The following is a 19,930-nucleotide window of genomic DNA, read 5'->3' on the forward strand; positions in this document are numbered from 1 at the left end:
TCCACCTCCTAATGTTACCAACTCCCTGTTCTTAGAATATAGGAAATTCGAACCATTAGGCGAGGGAAAAAAGGGAAGTGGAAGGAACTGCAGGGACATAGGCTCTGAAAGACACAAGAACAAAATACAATGTTATACAAGGCATATAGGTTAAAAGCTACTCTCATAAATTCTCGCTATGAGGAACCTGTCTTATGAACCAAGGACACACCTTAAACAAAGAGCCAGCAAGCAAAGCAGCAGTTCCAGAATGAAACAGAAAACAATGCAGCCCAGATCCCAACTTTCTATACTCTTTTGACTGTATCAGGGTTCCTAGTTCCTGGAATATTGTTTAGTCATATTCCTTTAGGTAAAGGACACGTAGTTCATTTCAATGAAGTCTTTGATACACACGGCAGAACGTAGTAGCCACCACTGTTCTCCGCAGTACTAAAGAAGAAATTAATCATCCAAGGAGACACGGCAGTAAGTGGTCACCAAACACACCTTACTCCGCTACAAACGTAGAATGATTAATCATTCACGGCAACGGGTGTCAGGATACTCACTGTGTTCCGCAATCACATAAGAAGAGTCCAATGTCACAGCAACATGTAGTACAACCACTATGTTCCGCACTTAAGCCAGAGGTTACAGTGTTCTAACGGTAACGCGTGGTCCGTCAACACACAACGTTCCGTTCAGTGCCCAAGCGCAGCCGCGCTGGAAAACACTGTGATCAGGAAGCAGCAAGAGAACCTAAGGCGTAAACGGTAACGCGTGGTCGGCCGACACACAACGTTCCGTTACAATGAGAAGGGCAACGTCACTCGGTGATCACTCACCAACCTCAGCGTGAAATGGAGCCAAAGAACAGGAAACCAAGACTCTATCCAGATAGCCAGCAAGAAACGAGGAACCTGCTCACACGAACACCAACACCGGAATCAGGAAACAAACAGAATAATGCACATTTGCTTCAGCGCGTGATGATGGTAAGTACCTCCCACAGTGAAGGATCATGGGAGTTTTAGTTTTCATCATTAGGTAGGCGCGAAGGAACCCCGAATCCTGACAAAATTGGGAGCATACGCTCTTATTAACCTATTATACTCTTTTACACAATTTGCATCTACAGTAACTTTTGTCTCATCAAAATCAATCAAAAACAAACCAGATAAAGTTCTGACTCGGGACAAAGCAACAAATGCCATACCCTCTTTAAAGACGGTACTTCCAAAGTTCACCAAAGCACTGTCTACACTTAAATCTATTTATAATTTATAAATAGTCACTGCATATGCAAGAGATAGTGGAAACTGTTTTCTACGGACATATACATCTTTAACAAGCAAAAAAGCAAACTGAACAACAACCAATTTGTTTCACTGCTTCAATCTGATCAAATTAAATTTTAAAAAATTCAATTCCATCTTTATTCTAATAATTAACAAAATCCACAACTTTACTCATTGCTGCAATAACTAAACCTTTTTCTACATCTAAATTACACCTTAAAATTACCCGACAGTTTATACATGCATATAGATTCTTTTCTAAACCAGCAGTTTTAGATATCGACTTTTCTAAAGAATTCAGTTTTATTTTCAATTTTTCTGTCAAAATAATAGTGATTCCTTCATGCTCTATTTGATTGATGGCTTCCATTTTTATTATTTCTTCATTTTCTAGCTTCAAAAGTTGTTAATTGAATTTAGAACACTTGTGCAGTGTTGGCATTAAGCAGATTATACATTTATGTTCTGCAATTTATACATATTTTTTCTCAGGAACTATATTTTCATTTGGAAACAAATTGGAAAGTAATCAACTTTGCAAAGCTTGTTTGCCATGTTCTGTCAGTACTTCAATTCTTATGTCTTGAAGAATAGTTCAATAATCAACATCATTTCTCTGTCGAACATTTGTAATGAGTTCTTTGTATTCAAAATATGACCAGATATTAAAATTTCCAACACTACCCAAAGACTCTTCATGCGCAAGTGTTTTAAATACTGGTTGTCCTTTTACAGGAGTAAGTTGCAGTAGATCCCCAAAAACTATGACATGTTTTCCTCCAAATAAGACATTGTACTCTCGTATAAGAATTTGCTCCATTCTTAAATGCACAAAAGCAAGCATTAAGATTGAGACCATGCTTACCTCAATCAATCAGAAGTTTCATTTTACTTAGCACTCTTGAAACTTCATATCAAGCTTCTCCAGATAGCTTGTGATATTCCAATTTGTGTTCATGCTCCGCAGGTAGCATAAGTAAACAATGCAATGTAATTCCTTTAATTTTGTGTGCGGCCAACACAGTTGGAGTAGTTACAACACAAGACAAATGTGAGTCAGTTGTTTTCTTTATATAACTGGTCATTACCTTAATTAAGAAACTTTTTTCTGTTCCTGCTTCACCCTTCACATACATTCGCATAGGTTGAAATGAGGTGCATCTGCATTCTTTCTCTTCATGAAGAAATTCATGGACAATCTGTTGTCTCACTTGCTGATATATTTGTTTCTGTACAACATTTAGGGCATCATTAGGAGCCATCCTCACGGTAAAAGGAACCACCCGCCATATGTGCGTGGGCCCCATGAGCGACATTAGAATGCGGCCTCCCCATCGCAATGCCAAAAATGCATGTCGTGCATGTGCATGCACAAAGTGGCAGGCACCGCGCGGTGCCTGCCTTGTTGTGCATGCACATGAAGGGGGGTACAATAGGTACACCCCATGTTCGTCCCCAACCCCCAAACATCCTGGGAGCCCTACAACGGGCCCCCAAACTAAAAAAACACATGCCGTTGCCACCACGGAAAGGCTCCCTCCCACCTGCATTCTGATATTGATGGCGGTGTCTAGCAGACACCGCCACCGTATGAAACCCTTTTCCGCCCAGTCTACTTGTCGACCGGGCGGAAAAGCGATGGACGGTCTACCCGTCTGCCGCGGTCACCCCACCATACTAATATGGTGGGGGGAAATGGGTGCCGGGTGGTCTAGGATGTAAGGCCTATCACCACCACCATGCGGGTGGTGGTGATCTGCCCTGCATTCGAATGGGCCCCTAAGTTGTTCTTCCAAATTTCCTAAGTCCATAATATCTTCTTGAGCTTGATGCATTGCTGCTTCTACTTCATTCATGGCAATTGTGCTTCATTTTCAAAAATTGGTTGTCCTAGTGGATCTTGACTCAGTGGAGCAGAACTTTGACTGTCTTGAGAACGGCTCTAGCAATCTCAGATACAATAGTAGATTCTTGGTCAATTTCATCGTTCAACATTTTCCCATAATCTGCAAAAACAGTGCATTCTATGGTATCTTTACAAGCATTGAAGGAATCTTCATAGCTCTGAAAATCTCCAAGGAATTCCAATTCTGAAAGCCACGTTTTGAAGAGTTGCAAAAGTGCTAAATAGTAAAATTCCCTTTCATCAGGAGTGTCACAACTCAGTTTGCTGTGATTAATAACATTTCCTTTGCTTTGTTTCACCAAACATCCTTTGGAACCAATGACTCCATATTTTCCATCATTGAAGTTCTCTGTAGTATTCCGTTTAAAAGTGTAGTTTTGCAGCACTTCATAGAGACATCTGTTCTCAAGATGATGACTTCTATTTGGATAATATGTGTCCAACATGTTTGTTTTGACAATATCTGTTCTTTACAGATCTTTTTCTGCTAAATACTAAATTTCTTGTAAAGATTTAAGGACTCAATTTTCCGTAGCAGCAAGACCCAAATGATTCTTCTAGATTTTGAATATAAACTTGCAGATGATAACAGAGCTGAGGATTCATACGCTCCAATTATTCAATAGGATAACATCTTCAAACTGAAACTGTACAATGTCTTACTAAGACTCTTCTCATGATAAATTCCTTCCCACATTTCTTTCAATTCTGTCTTTTCTGGTTTTGTAATGTAGGATGTTACATACCGAGCGACAGCAATGGAATTATCCACTACATACTGAATATCCTTGTTAACATTCCACATTGAAAGAATAACCGGATTATAATCACTTATGTATTTTGATTCTTCACTTCTTCTCGATTTGTACGTTTTTTTGTGTGACTTTCTAGTGATGATATGTCTCATAGCTGACATAAAACTGTTTACTCTTCCTTCTGATATAACAGGACGTGGAGATCCAAAGCGACATTTGGTATAAAACTTTTCATTAGACTTGTACTTTCATCAACAGTATTTCCCACATCGATGACTGTGGAATCGTAAGACTTGTTGTCTTAAGTTGTTTTCTTCAGTTATATTTGGTATAGCAAATGTGGCATATTCTTAAATAAAATTTGGTGGCATCCTTGATCCATATTAGCATATATATATGAGGAGTACCTCTAGCTTGATAGTCCTTTCTCCAAATGAAATCCACAACTTCTCCAAGAGGAGGAATCTTTTTAATGCAGATAAAAGACATCATAGCTTGAAATCTATGATTGAAATATCTGCATACATTAACAGGATCCGAAGAGCACAATTCTCCAGTTTGCTTGTATTCAATATTTTTTATATTCGAATTTGCCTCTTGAAGAAATTCAAGTAATTCATCCAAAGCGTACCAATACACCTTGGTACCATGCTGACATTCCATTAAATTAATCAGCTGAGAATCTAAATGATCGTCTCTTTGGTGTACTTTATCCATAAAATCCTTTGCCGAAACATTTTGAAGATGTATTCCTCTTTGCAATATGTGGTTGACTGCAAATGACAAGTCACTCGCAAACAAAAGATGAAATATATATGGGATACATTGTCGAAATCATGGATCGTATGCAAACAATCTTGTTGTCCAATATTCTGATGCAGGAATCTGCACTGATCGTTCAACATATCGTCCACCTTTTCCTGTAGGAAATGCTTGCGGAAAATGAGCTTCCAAACTTTTTTCCCATCCACTCTTGGGACTTTCCTTTGCTTTTTTCATTTGAAATAAAATATTGGTAATCCCCAACACTTCTTTCAAATGAAGTGGATGTACACTGTAATGTTCATAGATTTCTTCACTTTTTCAATTTGACCAGTTGACGTTTCAGTACTATCTCCTGAAAGTATTTCTTCTTCTCCCAAATATAAATTTTTATAGTACTCATTGTTCTTTATCAGATGCAATGTTGCCTTTTGTACTTTCCTGACATCCACTAAGTCTTGCCAGTTTGTCTTACTCTTAGTAGGAACACCATTAACTAGAATAAGTAATGGTTCACTTTCTACATTCCCTACACAAATAGTTTCAAAATTTTTCTTTAAATCTAATGGTAAATATACAACTCTTCCTTTTAATCGTCTCTGTAAATCTAAAGGAGGCAATGTACCTGTTTTAGGCTCCATACGAACAATAGCCTGAAACAGGTCCACACATTGAATCAGAATAGACTCATCGGTATTTAAATCTATCAATTCTGGATGAACAGCAAACAACTCTAGATTATTATGGACAGCTCTAGCGGGCATTTTATTCTCATCTAATTTGTTATAACAATATGTACAAATACGCTGATCAGAACCCAAATCAAAACAATTTTCTGCCAACAAATAAGTTGCATATTCCTTCCACATATAATTATTTTCTCTTTCACTTTTTAAATACAGATCAACACTCCTAGTCTGATTTTTATAGTGAGTTCGCCGGCAACAAATACAAGAGTAATTTGGCCTTTCACCTGCAATCACCTTAAACTTTGTAATGTCACCTTCAAAATGAAGGACGTTGCCAAATCAATGAAGAACAGTCAACTGAATCTGAACTCAGACAAGACGGAGGTCCTCATCCTCGGCCCATCCTCCTGAGCCTGGGAAGACTCCTGGTGGGCGACAACACTGGGAACAGCACCGACTCCCACCAACCACACATGCAACCTAGGGGTCATCCTCAACGACACCCTCTCCATGACTAAGCAGCTCAACGCCGTCTCCTCATCCTGCTTCAACACCCTCTGAATGCTCCGCAGGATCTTCAAGTGGATCCCCACTGAAACAAAAAAAACAGGCATCTAGGCTGGACTACGGAAATGGCCTCTCTGCAGGAATGCTGGCCAAGCTCCTGAGATGACTGCAACACATCCAGAACACCTCGGCACACCTGATCCTTGACATCCCTGACCGCAGCCACATCACACCCCACCTGAGAGACCTTCTCCGGCTCCCAAACAACAAGCGGGAAACCTTCAAGCTCCTCCTCCACTTGCACAAAGCTCTCCGCAACACTGGCCCAGCATACCTCAACAGATGACTCAGCTTCTTCACACCCACCCGCCAGCTAAAGGGCTTGCAGTGTCACACTGCAGTACTTCCTCATAGTGTTAAATATTGGAGGGATTTGTTAGCATGAGCTGAAAGCCATTTTGTATTTCTTGCAGCCATCTTGTTTGCCATGTTCTGCCACGTGCTCGCCATGTGCTCTGCCCTCTCTCAGTGTTGACTGCTCTCTTAATCTGCCTAAAAACAAACTATATTTAGCATCTTCCACCTTTGCACATGCTCAGTTGAGCTTGCAGCTATCCTTGCAACTGTTTCTAGTCTGTAAATGTCAGGATGTGTTCACCAGAATTAGCAACTGTTAGCTCCTCCCACTTTGTTGAGCAAGCAGATCTTGCATGCCCATCTTAGTCATTTTTGCATGCTTACATGTGCTAGGACTGTCCCTTGGTCTTATGCTGACTATGTAACCCTAAGCATATATAAGGCCTCAGTTTTCTGTACTCCTCAGACTACCTTATTCAGTTGCTAAGAATTCTGTGTGTTGTAGTCTCCCTCATTTGAGGTTAATGAAGATGTTACTTTTATATTTCAGCTTCTTTGCCAAAATGGTTTAACAGGACTAAGTATCAGTGGCACCCCTGTTTCAGGTTTCCTTTTCTACAATAGATCTACCCCTTTAATTTAACCGTACAGTTGTAATGCATTCTTTCAGTCAATCATGATTTACATATGCATTGAACCAAACTTTCAGATATTACCATGCAATTATAGCTCTTTTTTTAAACCCGATAAGGTAGTTATGAACTTTTTTTCCCTTCTGTTTTTTGTTTTCTATTTTTTTTGTAGTTTTTTAACAATTTTCGCATTTTTTGGTGTTTTTTCAAATTTAACAAAAAAGGAACTAAGTAGACAGTTAGTTTTTGGAATGCAACATCATTCCAAAAACAAAAAAAAACAAAAGGAATTGCATTAGTCGTTCCGTTGAGCTGCACAAATAGCGTCCACTGACTGTTCATCATAACAGATGATGGTTTTGCACTTAGTGCAGTGCTGCTGCAGAAAAGCAAATTCTGGGTGAATGTCTACTGGAAAAAACAGTCTAGCTAGGAGTGCTGTTTCACATTTTTGGACAGTGCAGTGGTCTATAGGCAATGCAAGGGCTCAAGGTGGGTCTAAGACTGTAGAAATGAGAATTCACTGAAATCATTTGTACATCCTACTGAAAAAGTTGGTATGCAATTTCTACAGCACACCCAGGATCTTTATTACACAGCATGAAGGCTATTTGGGAATTCAGAGGCCTGAGACACATGCTGCTTTCAAATGTATACCACTAACTGTCATAAGGAATGACTTACTCCATGACTACATCTTTTGCCATATTTTAAAACACATTAACAAAGCAAATTATTCTGCCACATGTTCTGAAATGAACTCTGACTCACACTGTGATCTTAGACACATGACAGTATGCCTTGCAATTCAGCAAAATGATTACTACAGTGAGAAAACAGTCTAGCTAGGAGTGCTGTTTCACATTTTTGGACAGTGCAGTGGTGTACAGGCAATGCAAGGGCTCAAGGTGGGACTAAGAATGTAGATATATTTTAAAACACATCAACTAAGCAAATTATTATATCATTTTTAACAACAGCACTGTACTGCAAAAAAATATCTCCTCAAACACATCAACATACCAAATGCTCCTTTTACAATATTTTTCCCAAAGCAGACACATTCAAAATTAGACTCTTTTCAAATAAACTCATGCTTCCACATTAGAATACATTTTTCAATTTAACTTAAACTGCACAACATAGATCCCCTTACAAATTAACAACTCACCTTTAAGAAATGCTTTTGTAGTTTTAGAACAGTGTCAATCACACAGCTCTTTTTCTTAAGCAGAATCTCTGAACAGTGCACCAGTGACAGCAAGCACAAAATGGCATATCTTCCCTCTCATTTTACACTCTAATATTGAAGATAAGCAATCAAATATCTTCTCACACAAATTCAAAACCAAGCTAACATTTTAATTGGTTCAACATTGAAACACTTTCAATCTCTCATAAAATTCAACCTTCCCCCCACTGCTCTCTCTGCCTGTTACCATGGTAACCCTGCATAGACACCTAACTGAACACACAGGTGAAGAGTACATCTGCCAATCAAAACAGTAAGCGTGTTTGACTTTTCAAAACAGCAGCGAATCCTGTGCCATGTTCCTTTCAATCACTTACTCTCAACCATTAGCATTTCTCCTTAAAAAAGCATGCACCCTAGTTTTCAATGTTGTATTTACAGAAACCACTAATCATTTATTATTTTTCAAATGCACTGAATCTCATCCACATTTTTTTCTAAACTACTACTTTTCAAACTGCCATTTAATTTCCAGAGCCCATCTGAGTACAACTAGATCTCCCTTCAAGATGCTAACAGTGTGGATTGTAGGACACAGCAGTATTTACTGGAGTGAAAGGTATGCAGCAAATAGATGCTTTCTCAACCTTGATTTACCAAATGCGGATATTATGTGGATTGGCCAGAGAGGATTGAGATGTCACCAATGGATGCCATTGGTAAAATCCTTTTTGCATCTCCCACACCCTGACCTCATAATTGTGCACTGTGGTGGCAATGACCTAGGCACTCTGACTAGGGTAGGTCTGGAAATGTTTTTAAAGGACTCCTTTGGGCAATTGATGTCACTTTTTCCACAAACTGCCTTTGTATATTCTAATATATGCCAAAGGCAAAAATGGAACTGGTCCAACCAATATTGCCCACAGATTGAGAAAGCAAGGAAACATGTGAATAAGTCTGTTTCTGCTTTCCTCAGAGACATTGGTATAGGTTCTATATACCACAACAACTTGCGTTACAAAATGCAAGGCATTTATATTACCTACTGGCGGTCGCCAGTAGGTAGTTATAGTTAGGACCTATTTTCCATAGGAAATCCACAACATTCTATTTGGAATAACTTTGGCCCCGGTAGACGAATCTTCGTGAATTTCTCCAAGAAAATGGCCTGCTCAGTTCCGCTCCTTCTCTGGAAGTTTGGGGGTGATTTGTAAAGTCTGTACAATTTCACGCCTGCCAGAGGCGTCCTCGGAGGCCCCTGCATAATCAAGTGGCCTTACCGCTCCTGGCAAATGCTCCGGCAATTTTGTTTCGTCAAGTTATTGACAGTGTTTGGCCCACCATGACGCTTAAGATGGAGAGAAGCGGTGTCGAGGACATGGCCTTGCGATGGTCTAGCTGCTTTACCGCATGCCCCCACTGACAGAAATCTTGGGCTGAGCGGTGTATGCGGTAGGGGACAGAAGTAGACTCTTGAGTTCACAACGGATGGGATATGGGAAAGCACTGCACGCCATCCTGCATGCTGGCAAATCCTTAGGACATCACCACCTGGGGATCCCAAATGGAACTGTTGCATTCTGGGTCCCGTAGTTTTTGCACCTACAGTGTAAACTACATTAGGCGGAGCCTTTGGGGGAAATTCGAGTTTCTCGGGGGGAGCGCCCGGTACGCGCACCGGGGAGCGTACCGGGGGAGCATACCATGGGGAAAACCCAGTGAAACAGTAAAATAATAATTTAAAGTGCTTAGAGGTAGGGTAGCTCTGAATAGAGTTGTTGTGTTGTGTGGGTGATTTAAGTACCAACATGTAGGTACCAATGCAGAGTCTTAAATTCAATGTACACCGTCTCCTCTGTACATAATTTGCATGTTGTTACAGAAGTTATTGTGGTATATGGAATCTATAACATTGTCTGTTAGGAAAGCAGAAACAACATGGAGGCAGGAGATGAAAAAGAGATGTCAAATACACATTGGCGATAATATAGTGGGAGAAAGGAAGTAACTATGAGCAAAATTACTATGTAACACAAAAAAGTTGCACAGTATACTATAAGTCTCACTTTTTATTATAATCATTTTGGTACTATTTCATGAATTACATATAAAAATGAATAATGTCTCGAACATTTTTTTATTATTAAATATACATTTATTGTTGTGAATTTTCAAAATGTAATATAACTTCCAACATTAGATCATCTGGAATCTCCTCATAATTTTGATTCAATGATTCTATGCTTTCTACACAGTCAATTAATTCTTGGTCCAGAGACTGATCCATAAATTCCAAGTCAACAATATCTTCTTCAGGATTGTTCTCAACCACATTTTCAAAAGAAATATTAATTGTGTCTTCTTTTCCTTCCATTTTCTTGCTGTACATTGCATACAAAATAACTATATCAGTAGAGTTAGGGCACTGTTGGGTTTAAGTTCAGACAGGTACTTCTGAGTTTTTAACAGTGAAGTTATCTTTGGGCAGAGTATGGTATCAGGTAGGAAGTAGAAATATAAAAAAGTGCATGTGATGAAGCCTAAGTAAATTCATAATTATACCAGAGAAGCCTAACTCAATCCATAACTATAACAGAGAAGCCTATCTCAATCTATAACTATAACAGAGGGACAGTAAATAACTATCAGAAAACGTTTTTCCAAATTAACTTAAAGTGCCCCTTACAAATTAATTAAAGTTCCCCTTACAAATTAACAACTTACCTTACAGAAAGCTGTTGAAGTTTTATGAGAATATCCTTTATAAATGTACCTCAGGTAGTTCTAGTCAAAATGGCCGTGTTTCCCTCTCTCTTTTTCATATATATTCATGTACATAACCAATCAAATGTCAGCACATAAAAGTAGAAAATGAAAGTAACATTTTAATTGGTTGTAAATTCTAACACTTTATATGTGTTTTTGTCATGTAATTTACCTCAGGATATTTAGACAGGGCTACAGCCCAAATGGCTCAATGGAATTCCACCAAATTTGGGGAAATGGTAGGGACTGGTATGTAGTAGGGCCTATTCTATAGTTGGTGAAAGTCTCTCCAGTGGGTTTTATGTAAATTAAGTTTCAAAATTTTTGGGGAGCGCTTACCGGTGCGCGCCCCAGTACGCTTACCGGCAGCGCTACGGGAGTCCTCCATCTTGTGTTTCGGTAGATTTGAGACACAAGATGGAGGACAAACAACGTTGGGAATGGGTAAAAGGTGGCACGGTAGACAACCCCTGACCCCCTAGGTTTTCTGAAGGGGGCTTAGGAGGCCCATATAGGCCCCAAAAAAAGAAATAAAAATTACAATTTTCGCGGGGGGAGCGCCCGGTATGCGCACCGGGTAGCGTACCGGGGAGCGCACCGGAAAGCGTACCGGGGAGCGTACCCTGGTGAAAAACAGTGAAAAAAGTTAGAGTAAAGTAATCATTTTGAGTGATCAGAGGTAGGGTAGCCCTTAAAAGAGCTTTTGGGTTCTGTGGCTGATTTAGGTACCTACAAGTAGGTTCCAATGCACAGTCTTAAATTTAGGAGGAATATTCTATTCCCCTCATCTGAGAAGTGCACACCATCTCCTCTGTGGATATCTTGCATGTTGTAACGCAAGTTATTGTTGTATATTGAACCCATTTCATAGTCTCTCATGTAAGCAGAAACAGATTTATTCACATGTTTACGTGCCTTCTCAAATTGTGAACAAAATTGGTTGGACCACTTCCATTTCTGTCTTTGGCATATATTGGAATATACCAAGGCAGTTTGTGGAAAAAGTGTCATCAATTGCCCAAAGGTGTCCTTTAAAAGCATTTCCAGACCTACCCCAGTCAAAGTGCCTAGGTCATTTCCACCACAGTGCAAAATTATGAGGTCAGGGTGTGGCAGATGGTAAAAGGTTTTCACCAATGGTATCAATTGATGACATCTCAATCCTCTTTGGCCAATCCACTTGATGTCCACATTTGGTAAATCAAGGTTGTGAAAATTACTGATAGCTGCATTCCTTTGAGCCCAGTGGATGTAGCTATGTCCAATAATCCAGACAGAATACATGGTGAGAGGAGGTTCTGGTGCAATCGGATGAAGTGTGGGAATGAAATGGCAGTTGGAACAGTAGGAGTTTGCAAAAACAAAACTGTGGAGTTTCAGTGCTCTTGAATCACAAGCAATGATTGGTGGATTCAGATAGTTGAAAACTGAAAGTTACGGTGCCTGATTCCTTTCTGTGAAAGAAGTAATTTGAATGGTTAAGAAAAAGCCTTTTAAAGAAACATTGCACTGGATAAGCTGGTGTATTGAGAGGTCAAACATCCTTGCTGAGTTCATTTGCAACATTGTAGAATAAACTTTTAAACCTGAGAGCTCAGTGAGGAGGGAGTTGCTATGGTAACAGGTAGAAAGGACTGAGGGGGGGGGGGAGGGTGTTGGTTTGAAAATAGAGAGGGAAGAGTTTTAATTGGTTAACATGAGGGATATGTGTGTAGAATGACAGGTTTTCTGTGCCATTCATGGTTGCAGTGCCTGGAGTGCATACCTTTTGCTCTGCTAAAGAAATATTGGTGTGTGTGTGTGTCTGACACTGTTCTCAATCTCCCAAAGCATTTGTAAAGGTGAGTAATGATTCATTTAATATAGATAGAGACTTGTATACTCTATGGAGAAGATTTGGAAGCAAATTGTGTTTTTTTAATGTTGCTTTGTGTCATGTTTTTTGATAATGCTTGGTAAAAAGTTTTTGCTGCATAGAGGAATTGTATTTTGTAAAATTGTGAAGTTTCAGTAGTGACATGAAATGCTTGTTCATAGGATCTGTGCTGTGTTTCTTAAATGTGATGTGAAAAACGATTTTGGGGAAAATGAATTGCGTTTTCATTTTTGAGAAGGAATAAATAGTGTCTACATGATTAAAGAAATATATTTGAACCTTTCACAATGATGTCACCTGTGTTACCTCAGATTAGGAAGCACATTGAGCTTCTTTCTTGTTGGGTTGTGTCATGTTTTTTGATAATGCTTGGTATCAACATTTGCAAGATAGAGGATTTGTATTTTGTGAAATAGTGAGGTTTCAGTAGTGAAAGTGAATGCTTGTACATAGGACCTGCGCTGTTTCTAAAATGTTATTTAAAAAACGATTTTGGGGCAAATCAATGGCTTTTATATTTTTGAGAAGGAATAAATAGTGTCTGCATGATTAAATAAATATATTTGAACCTTTCACAATGATGTCACCTGTGTTACCTCAGATTAGGAAGCAGATTGAGCTTCTTTCTTGTTGGTTTGTGTAATGTTTTTTCATAATGCTTGGTATCAACATTTGCAAGATAGAGGATTTGTATTTTGTAAAATAGTAATGTTTCACTAGTGAAATTGAATGCTTATACATAGGATCTGCGCACTGTTTCTTAAATGTTATTTAAAAAGCGATTTTGGGGCAAATGAATGGCTTTTACATTTTTGAGAAGGAATAAATAGTGTCTGCATTATTAAATAAATATATTTGAACATTTCACAATGATGTCACCTCTGTTACCTCAGATTAGGAAGCAGATTGAGCTTCTTTCTTGTTGGTTTGTGTAATGTTTTTTGATGATGCTTGGTATCAACATTTGCAAGATAGAGTAATTGTATTTTGTAAAATAGTAATGTTTCACTAGTGAAATGAAATGCTTGTACATAGGATCTGCGCACTGTTTCTTGAATGTTATTTAAACAACGATTTTGGGGCAAATGAATGGCTTTTACTTTTTTGAGAAGGAATAAATATTGTCTGTGTCTAAGAGTGCAGTGGACTGGACTTCATGAAGCCTCTCCCCCACTGCACTCTTAGACACAGGCCTAACCTCCTTTGCACCCCTGGACAGGCCTCTCTCCCACTACACTCTTGAACACAGGCCTCACCTCCTCTGCAACCCTGAACAGACCTCACCTCATCTGCTCCCCTGGACATGCCTCACCTCATGTGCACAATCTATTTACTAATCTGAGAAAACACAGGTGACATAATTGTGAAATGTGCTAATATATTTTTTAAATCATGTAGATACTATCTAATCCTTGTCAATAATGTAAAACCGATTCATGTGCCCGAAATCTTTTTTTAGAATAACATTTAAATAACAGAGAAAAGGTCATATGTATAAGCATTTCATTACACTACTGAAACCTCGCTCATTTATCAAATACAATTCCTTTATGCACCAACATTTATCTACCAAGTATTATCAAGAATGTATAAGTCTCTCTTATATTCTCTTCCTGACTTACTCTATTTTTCCACCAGTCCCCTTCTAACACCCTCTCTCTGACTTATTCCTTTTTACATCCTGACTCTGTGTTACACTCTCTTACACTTTCTCTTTGACTTACTTTCTCTTACACCCTGTCTCTGAATTATTCCCTCTCTCTCATTACTCCTTGTTACATCCTCTCTCTGATTCACTTCCTCTTACACACTCTCTCAAATTTACTCTCTTTCTCTATCTTTTACAGCCTCTCTCTGTTTTAGTCTCTTTTACATCCTCTCCCTTTCTAAAACCCTCTCTCTATCTTACATTGTTTTACACCCTCTCTCTGTCTTACACCCTGGTACATCCTTTTTCTGACTTACTCCCTTTGTCCCTTTCTTTGACTTACTCCCTCTCCCTATTGCATCCTTTTTCTGTCTTACAACATACTACACACTCTTTCTTTCTTACTCCTTCTCTATGTTTTACTCTCTCTACCTGTTTCTTTGTCTGACTCTCTCTGTCTTTTTGTGTTACTTCCTCTAGCTCTTTTTCTCTGTCTTACTCCTAGTTACATAGTTGCTGTGGTATAAACTTAGATATGTTGTAAACTAGTGTTTATATCGTTTGCTTATTGTCATTGCTTTGTTGTTTGGTAATAGTGGTCTATAAGGTGTTATTTTTTTCTTTACCACAGATTGAAATCAAGATTTCAATAGTAAGGATATATGCCCTCAAGGCAGAGGAGAAGGAAAGATGCCAAGCAGAAAAAATCAAAAACAGCAACGGAATTAAAGCAGTCTCCTACAACAAATACTTCAAAAAACTGAAAAAAGCTCCTGGTAAGACAACTAAGTCTTTTTTTCGGAACATATGTAGATAAAAAAAAATGTTAATGGGAATGTGAATATACAGAAGGAGAGAGCAAATTTGAAAAGGAAGGAGAGGCCCCCCAAAAATGTTACTACTGGAGCAGGAGAGAATAATATGTATAGGAATAGAAGGCAAAACCAATTTAGGGACATTCGTAAACGAATGTTTCGCAATAGGGTAGTTTTAAATTTGTTAAAAAATGTTAAAAAAGGTAAACAGAGAGCTGTTTTTTAGAAGAAAAATAAAAATGTAGAGAAGATTGTTGATCAAGCTTTTGAAGTTAAGAAACAATTATTTATTTTAGTAATCAATAGAATTAGGATACTTAACAAGGCAATTGATGTTTTCAAATCGAACAGTAGATGCAAAAGAATAGTTAATCGGACTAATTTTTGTGAAGTTTTTTCTGGAGAATGGATACATAGTTCAAGTTGTGAGCCATTTTTTAATGAGGAGAGTTACTTCCAGGAGAATGATTTGGTGCATGCAGGTGACACCAGTGGTCGAGCATATGAGGTGAAAGATGGTTGTCCGATTGAAAAAGAGAAACCGCTTGGAAGTGTAGTATTATTTGTAGTGTACGACAGGATTCAATCGATTTGCTTCGTAATTTCTTACGTACATATAGTAAGAAAAGTCTAAAACAGAAAATGAAGATTTAGATCCTTGCAGAGTGAGAGAAAACACCGGTTTTCATGGGCATTCACTGGCTTGTCTTTCTAGAAAAGTATGTCAGAGTGTTTTTCATCATTTTAGGATGTTAGCAGGGCATCATAACAAAATGAGGAAATTAGTGAGAAGGTTGTATTATGCAAAAAGTCCAGCACTTAAGCTTAAACAGTTAAACAGTGCTCTTTTGCATGGAACTGAATTAGATGTGAAGAAGATTTGTGATTTGTTATTTTGGTGAATAAGAGGACAGTGTAGAAATTGACACAGTAATAGAAGGTAATGTGGAAGACAATGTACAGATTTCAAGTACAGAAAAGTTTGACCAGGAAATTAATAAGTTTAAGGTAAAATCAAGTGACAGGCCTAATTTTACTTGTGTGTGTTGTCGATGGACTCATTATAAGATTCAGACTAGGTTAGTTGATTTATATGCAAAAAGCGAAATGGAAAATAATAGTGAATGGAATAATTTTGCAACTTATTTGTTGGTGGAGAATTCTTTTGATTTGATTTCTGATCAGCATATTTGTAAATATTGTTATAATAAATAAATGAAAACAGAATGCCTGCTAGAGCTGTTCATAATAATCTTGAATTGGTAGACATTCCTCCTGAATTGATGGATTTAAATACATATGAATCTATTTTGATTTAATGTGTCCATCCTTTTCAGGCTATTGTTCGCATGGAGCCTAGGATAAGGAAATTGCCTCCTTCAGATTTACAGAGAGGATTAAAGGGAAGAGTTGTTTATTTGCCTCTAGATTTCAAGAAAAATATTGATACAATTAGTGTAGAAAAAGTGGAAGAGGAACCTCTGGTTATTCTAGTTAATGGGGTTCTGAAAAAGAGTAAGAAAATCTGGCAAGATTTAGTGGATGTTAGGAAAGTCAAAAAGGCAACATTTTATTTGGTCAAAAACAATGAGTACTACAAACATGTATGTGTTGGAGCAGAGGAAACAGCTGCAGAAGAAGACAGTGATTGTTCAGCCGGCCAAATTGAAAAAGTTGATCTGTCTAGAAGTGAAGAAATATATGAACATTATACTGTTCATCCTTTGCATTCCAAAGAAGTAATGGGGAATGCAATTGACTTGTTTCAAATGAAAGCAGCAAAAGGAAGTCCCATTAGTGTATGGGAAGAAAGTTTGGAAGCTCGTTGTTTTCCACATTTATTTCCAACAGGTCGAGGTGGACGATATGACGATCAACCAGTTCAAATTCCTGCATCTGAATCTTTAAGATTATATGCTGAAGATCCAAGGTTTCGTCAATGCATTCCATATTTGTTTCATCTACTGTATGAAAGTGACTTGTCTGGGCTTTCTTATGCAGTAAACCATATACTGAAAAGTGGAGCACATCTGCAAAATGTTTCGTCGAGGGACTTTATGGAGAAAGTCAATCTGCAAGACAATATTTTGGAATCTCATCTAATCAATCTCATGGCATGTCAGTGTGGTACAAACAAGTATTGGTACTGTCGTCATGGGGAATTGAAATGTATGCTAAGAAACTTAGGAACTCCTACATGGTTCCTCACTCTTAGCTGTGCTGAGTATGCATGGGACGACTTACTTCAATTTCTACGAGAGGCAAATGCAAATATACAAAATATATAATTCAAAACACCTGGAGAACTGTGTTCTTTGGATCCAGTGAATGTATGCAGATATTTCAATCATAGATTTGAAGCTATGATGTCTTTTATTACCAACAAAAAAAATCCTCCCCTTGGAGAGGTTTGGGATGTCTTTTGGAGAAAGGAGTATCAAGCGAGAAGTGCTCCTCACATACATATATTGTTATGGATTAAAGATGCACCCAAATTTGGAACAGATTCGGATGAAACAGTGATGAGTTTCATTGAAGAGTATTCAACATGTGCTGTTCTGAAAACTACCGAAGAAAACAGTTTAAGGCAACAAGTTTTACGCTTTCAATGCCATCGTTGTGGTAAGTTTGAAAATTCAGAAACAAGGAAAAGTTTTATACAAAATGTCGTTTCCGGTTTCCACGACCAGTGATTTCTAAAGGAAGAGTAAATAATTTGATGTCTTCTCTGCGATATACTGTGACGAGGAAATCACCAAAAAATACATACAATTTAAAAAGAAACAAAGAGTCCAAGTACATCAACGACTACAACCCAGTGATTTTGTCGATGTGGAATGCTAACATTGATATTCAGTTTGTTGCTGACAACTCTATTGCTGTGGCTCGATATGTGACATCTTACATCACAAAAAAAGAAAGGACAGAACTGAAGGAAATGTGGGAGGACATTTCACATGAAAAGAGTATAAGTAAAAAATTATACAGTTTCAGTCTGAAGATGTTGTCGCATCAAGAAATTGGAGCATATGAATGTTCTGATCGGTTATCATCAGCAAGTCTCTATGCCAAATCTAGAACTATCATTGGGCGAGTCTAGGTCTTGCTGCAACACAAAACTGAGTTTTGAAATCTGTACAAGAAATTGAGTATTTGGCGGAGAATGAACCAAACAGTGCAGATATTTTGAAGACAAATATGTTGGATACATACTATCCAAATAGAAGTAGTCATCTTGAGAACACGTGTTTGTATGAAGTTCTGGAAAACTATACTTATAAGAGGAACATCACAGAAGATATCAATAATGGAGTATATGATGTCATTGGGTGTGAAGGATGTCTAGTGAAGCAGAGAAAAGGCCATTTGATTAATCATCGAAAATTGAGTTGCGAATCTCCAGACAAAAGGGAATTTTATTATTTAGCTCTTTTGCAACTCTTTAAGCCATGGCGTACAGAAGAGGAACCACTTGGAGATTTTCTCTGTTACAAAGATTCTTTTAATGCAACCAAGGATACCATAGAATGTCCTGTTTTTCAAAATTATCTGCAAATGTTGAACGAAGAAATAGAGCAAGAAGCAACAATTGCTGCAGAGATTGCTAGAGACAGTTCTCAAGACATTCAGAGTTCTACTTCATTGAGTCAGGATCCACTAGGAGGACCAATTATTCAAAATGAAGCTGCCACTGCCATGGATGAGGTGGAAAAAGTTATGGAAAAAGCTGAAGCGGATGTAATTAACTTAGAAGATTTGGTGAAACAACTAAACGTTGAGCAGAAACAGATATATGACGAAGTCACAGAACAGATTGAACATGGATTCAGTCATGAGAAAAAAGAGTGCTCATGTACATCATTTAAGATTGTCCAACTGTACGTGAGTGGAGAAGCGGGAACTGGAAAAAGTTTTCTGATTAAAGCAATTGGAAATTATCTGCAGAAAAGGACTGAATCACCGCTGTCTTGTGTTGTAACCGCTCCAACTGGGCTGGCAGCACATAGCATTAAAGGGATTACTTTACATCGTTTACTGATGCTACCAGTTGAGCATGATAATAAATTGCAATACCACAAGCTATCTGGAGATGCGTGTTCTGAAGTTTCCAGAGTCCTGAAGAAAATTAAACTTCTTATCATTGATGAAGTAAGCATGGTCTCAAATCTAATGCTTGCTTTTGTGCATTTGAGAATGCAAGAAATTCTTAGAACAGACTATGATGTGTTATTTGGAGGGAAACACATTATTGTTTTTGGAGATTTACTGCAGTTGACTCCAGTGAAAGGACAACCTGTGTTTAAAATGCTCACGCATGAAGATACCAGGAAGCTCCTAGGAAGCATTGGAAACGTTAATATATGGTTAAACTTCACATATGCAGAACTGCTTCAAAATATGCGACAGGCAAAGGATGAAGATTATAAAAAATATTCTACAAGATGTAAGAATCGGAAAACTAAGTGAACATGGGAAAGAAGCTTTACATGCACAATTAATTTAAAATTTGGATCCAAATGAAAACATTCTTCCAGAGAATATTTTTAAGAAAATTACTGAGAACAAATCTGGGATATGTTTGATGCCAACTGTGAAAGAATGTTCCATCTTCCACAACAAAATGTTAAAGTTAGAAAATGAAGAGATTGTGAAGCTGGAAGCAATAGATAAAATAGAGCATATGGGAGCAACAATTATTTTGTCTGAAAATTTGAAATCAAAATTGGATTCATTAGAGAAGA

The 19,930-nt window shown here is 38.0% G+C and overlaps 1 protein-coding gene across 1 annotated transcript in view; it reads left to right on the top strand.

Annotated features, from left to right (window-relative positions):
- The first annotated feature begins 842 nt into the window (after window positions 1-842).
- The window catches only part of LOC144751963 (nicotinamide N-methyltransferase-like), a 78,851-nt gene continuing 59,763 nt past the window's right edge, over window positions 843-19,930 (top strand). Inside the window, exon 1 of the mRNA XM_078639925.1 lies at window positions 843-977. Coding sequence (XP_078496051.1) covers window positions 843-977 — 135 coding nt within the window. The remainder of the gene's footprint in view (window positions 978-19,930) is intronic.

This window comes from Lissotriton helveticus, chromosome 4_2 (assembly GCF_964261635.1).
Source record: "Lissotriton helveticus chromosome 4_2, aLisHel1.1, whole genome shotgun sequence".
NCBI classification, from domain to species: Eukaryota; Metazoa; Chordata; class Amphibia; order Caudata; family Salamandridae; genus Lissotriton; species Lissotriton helveticus.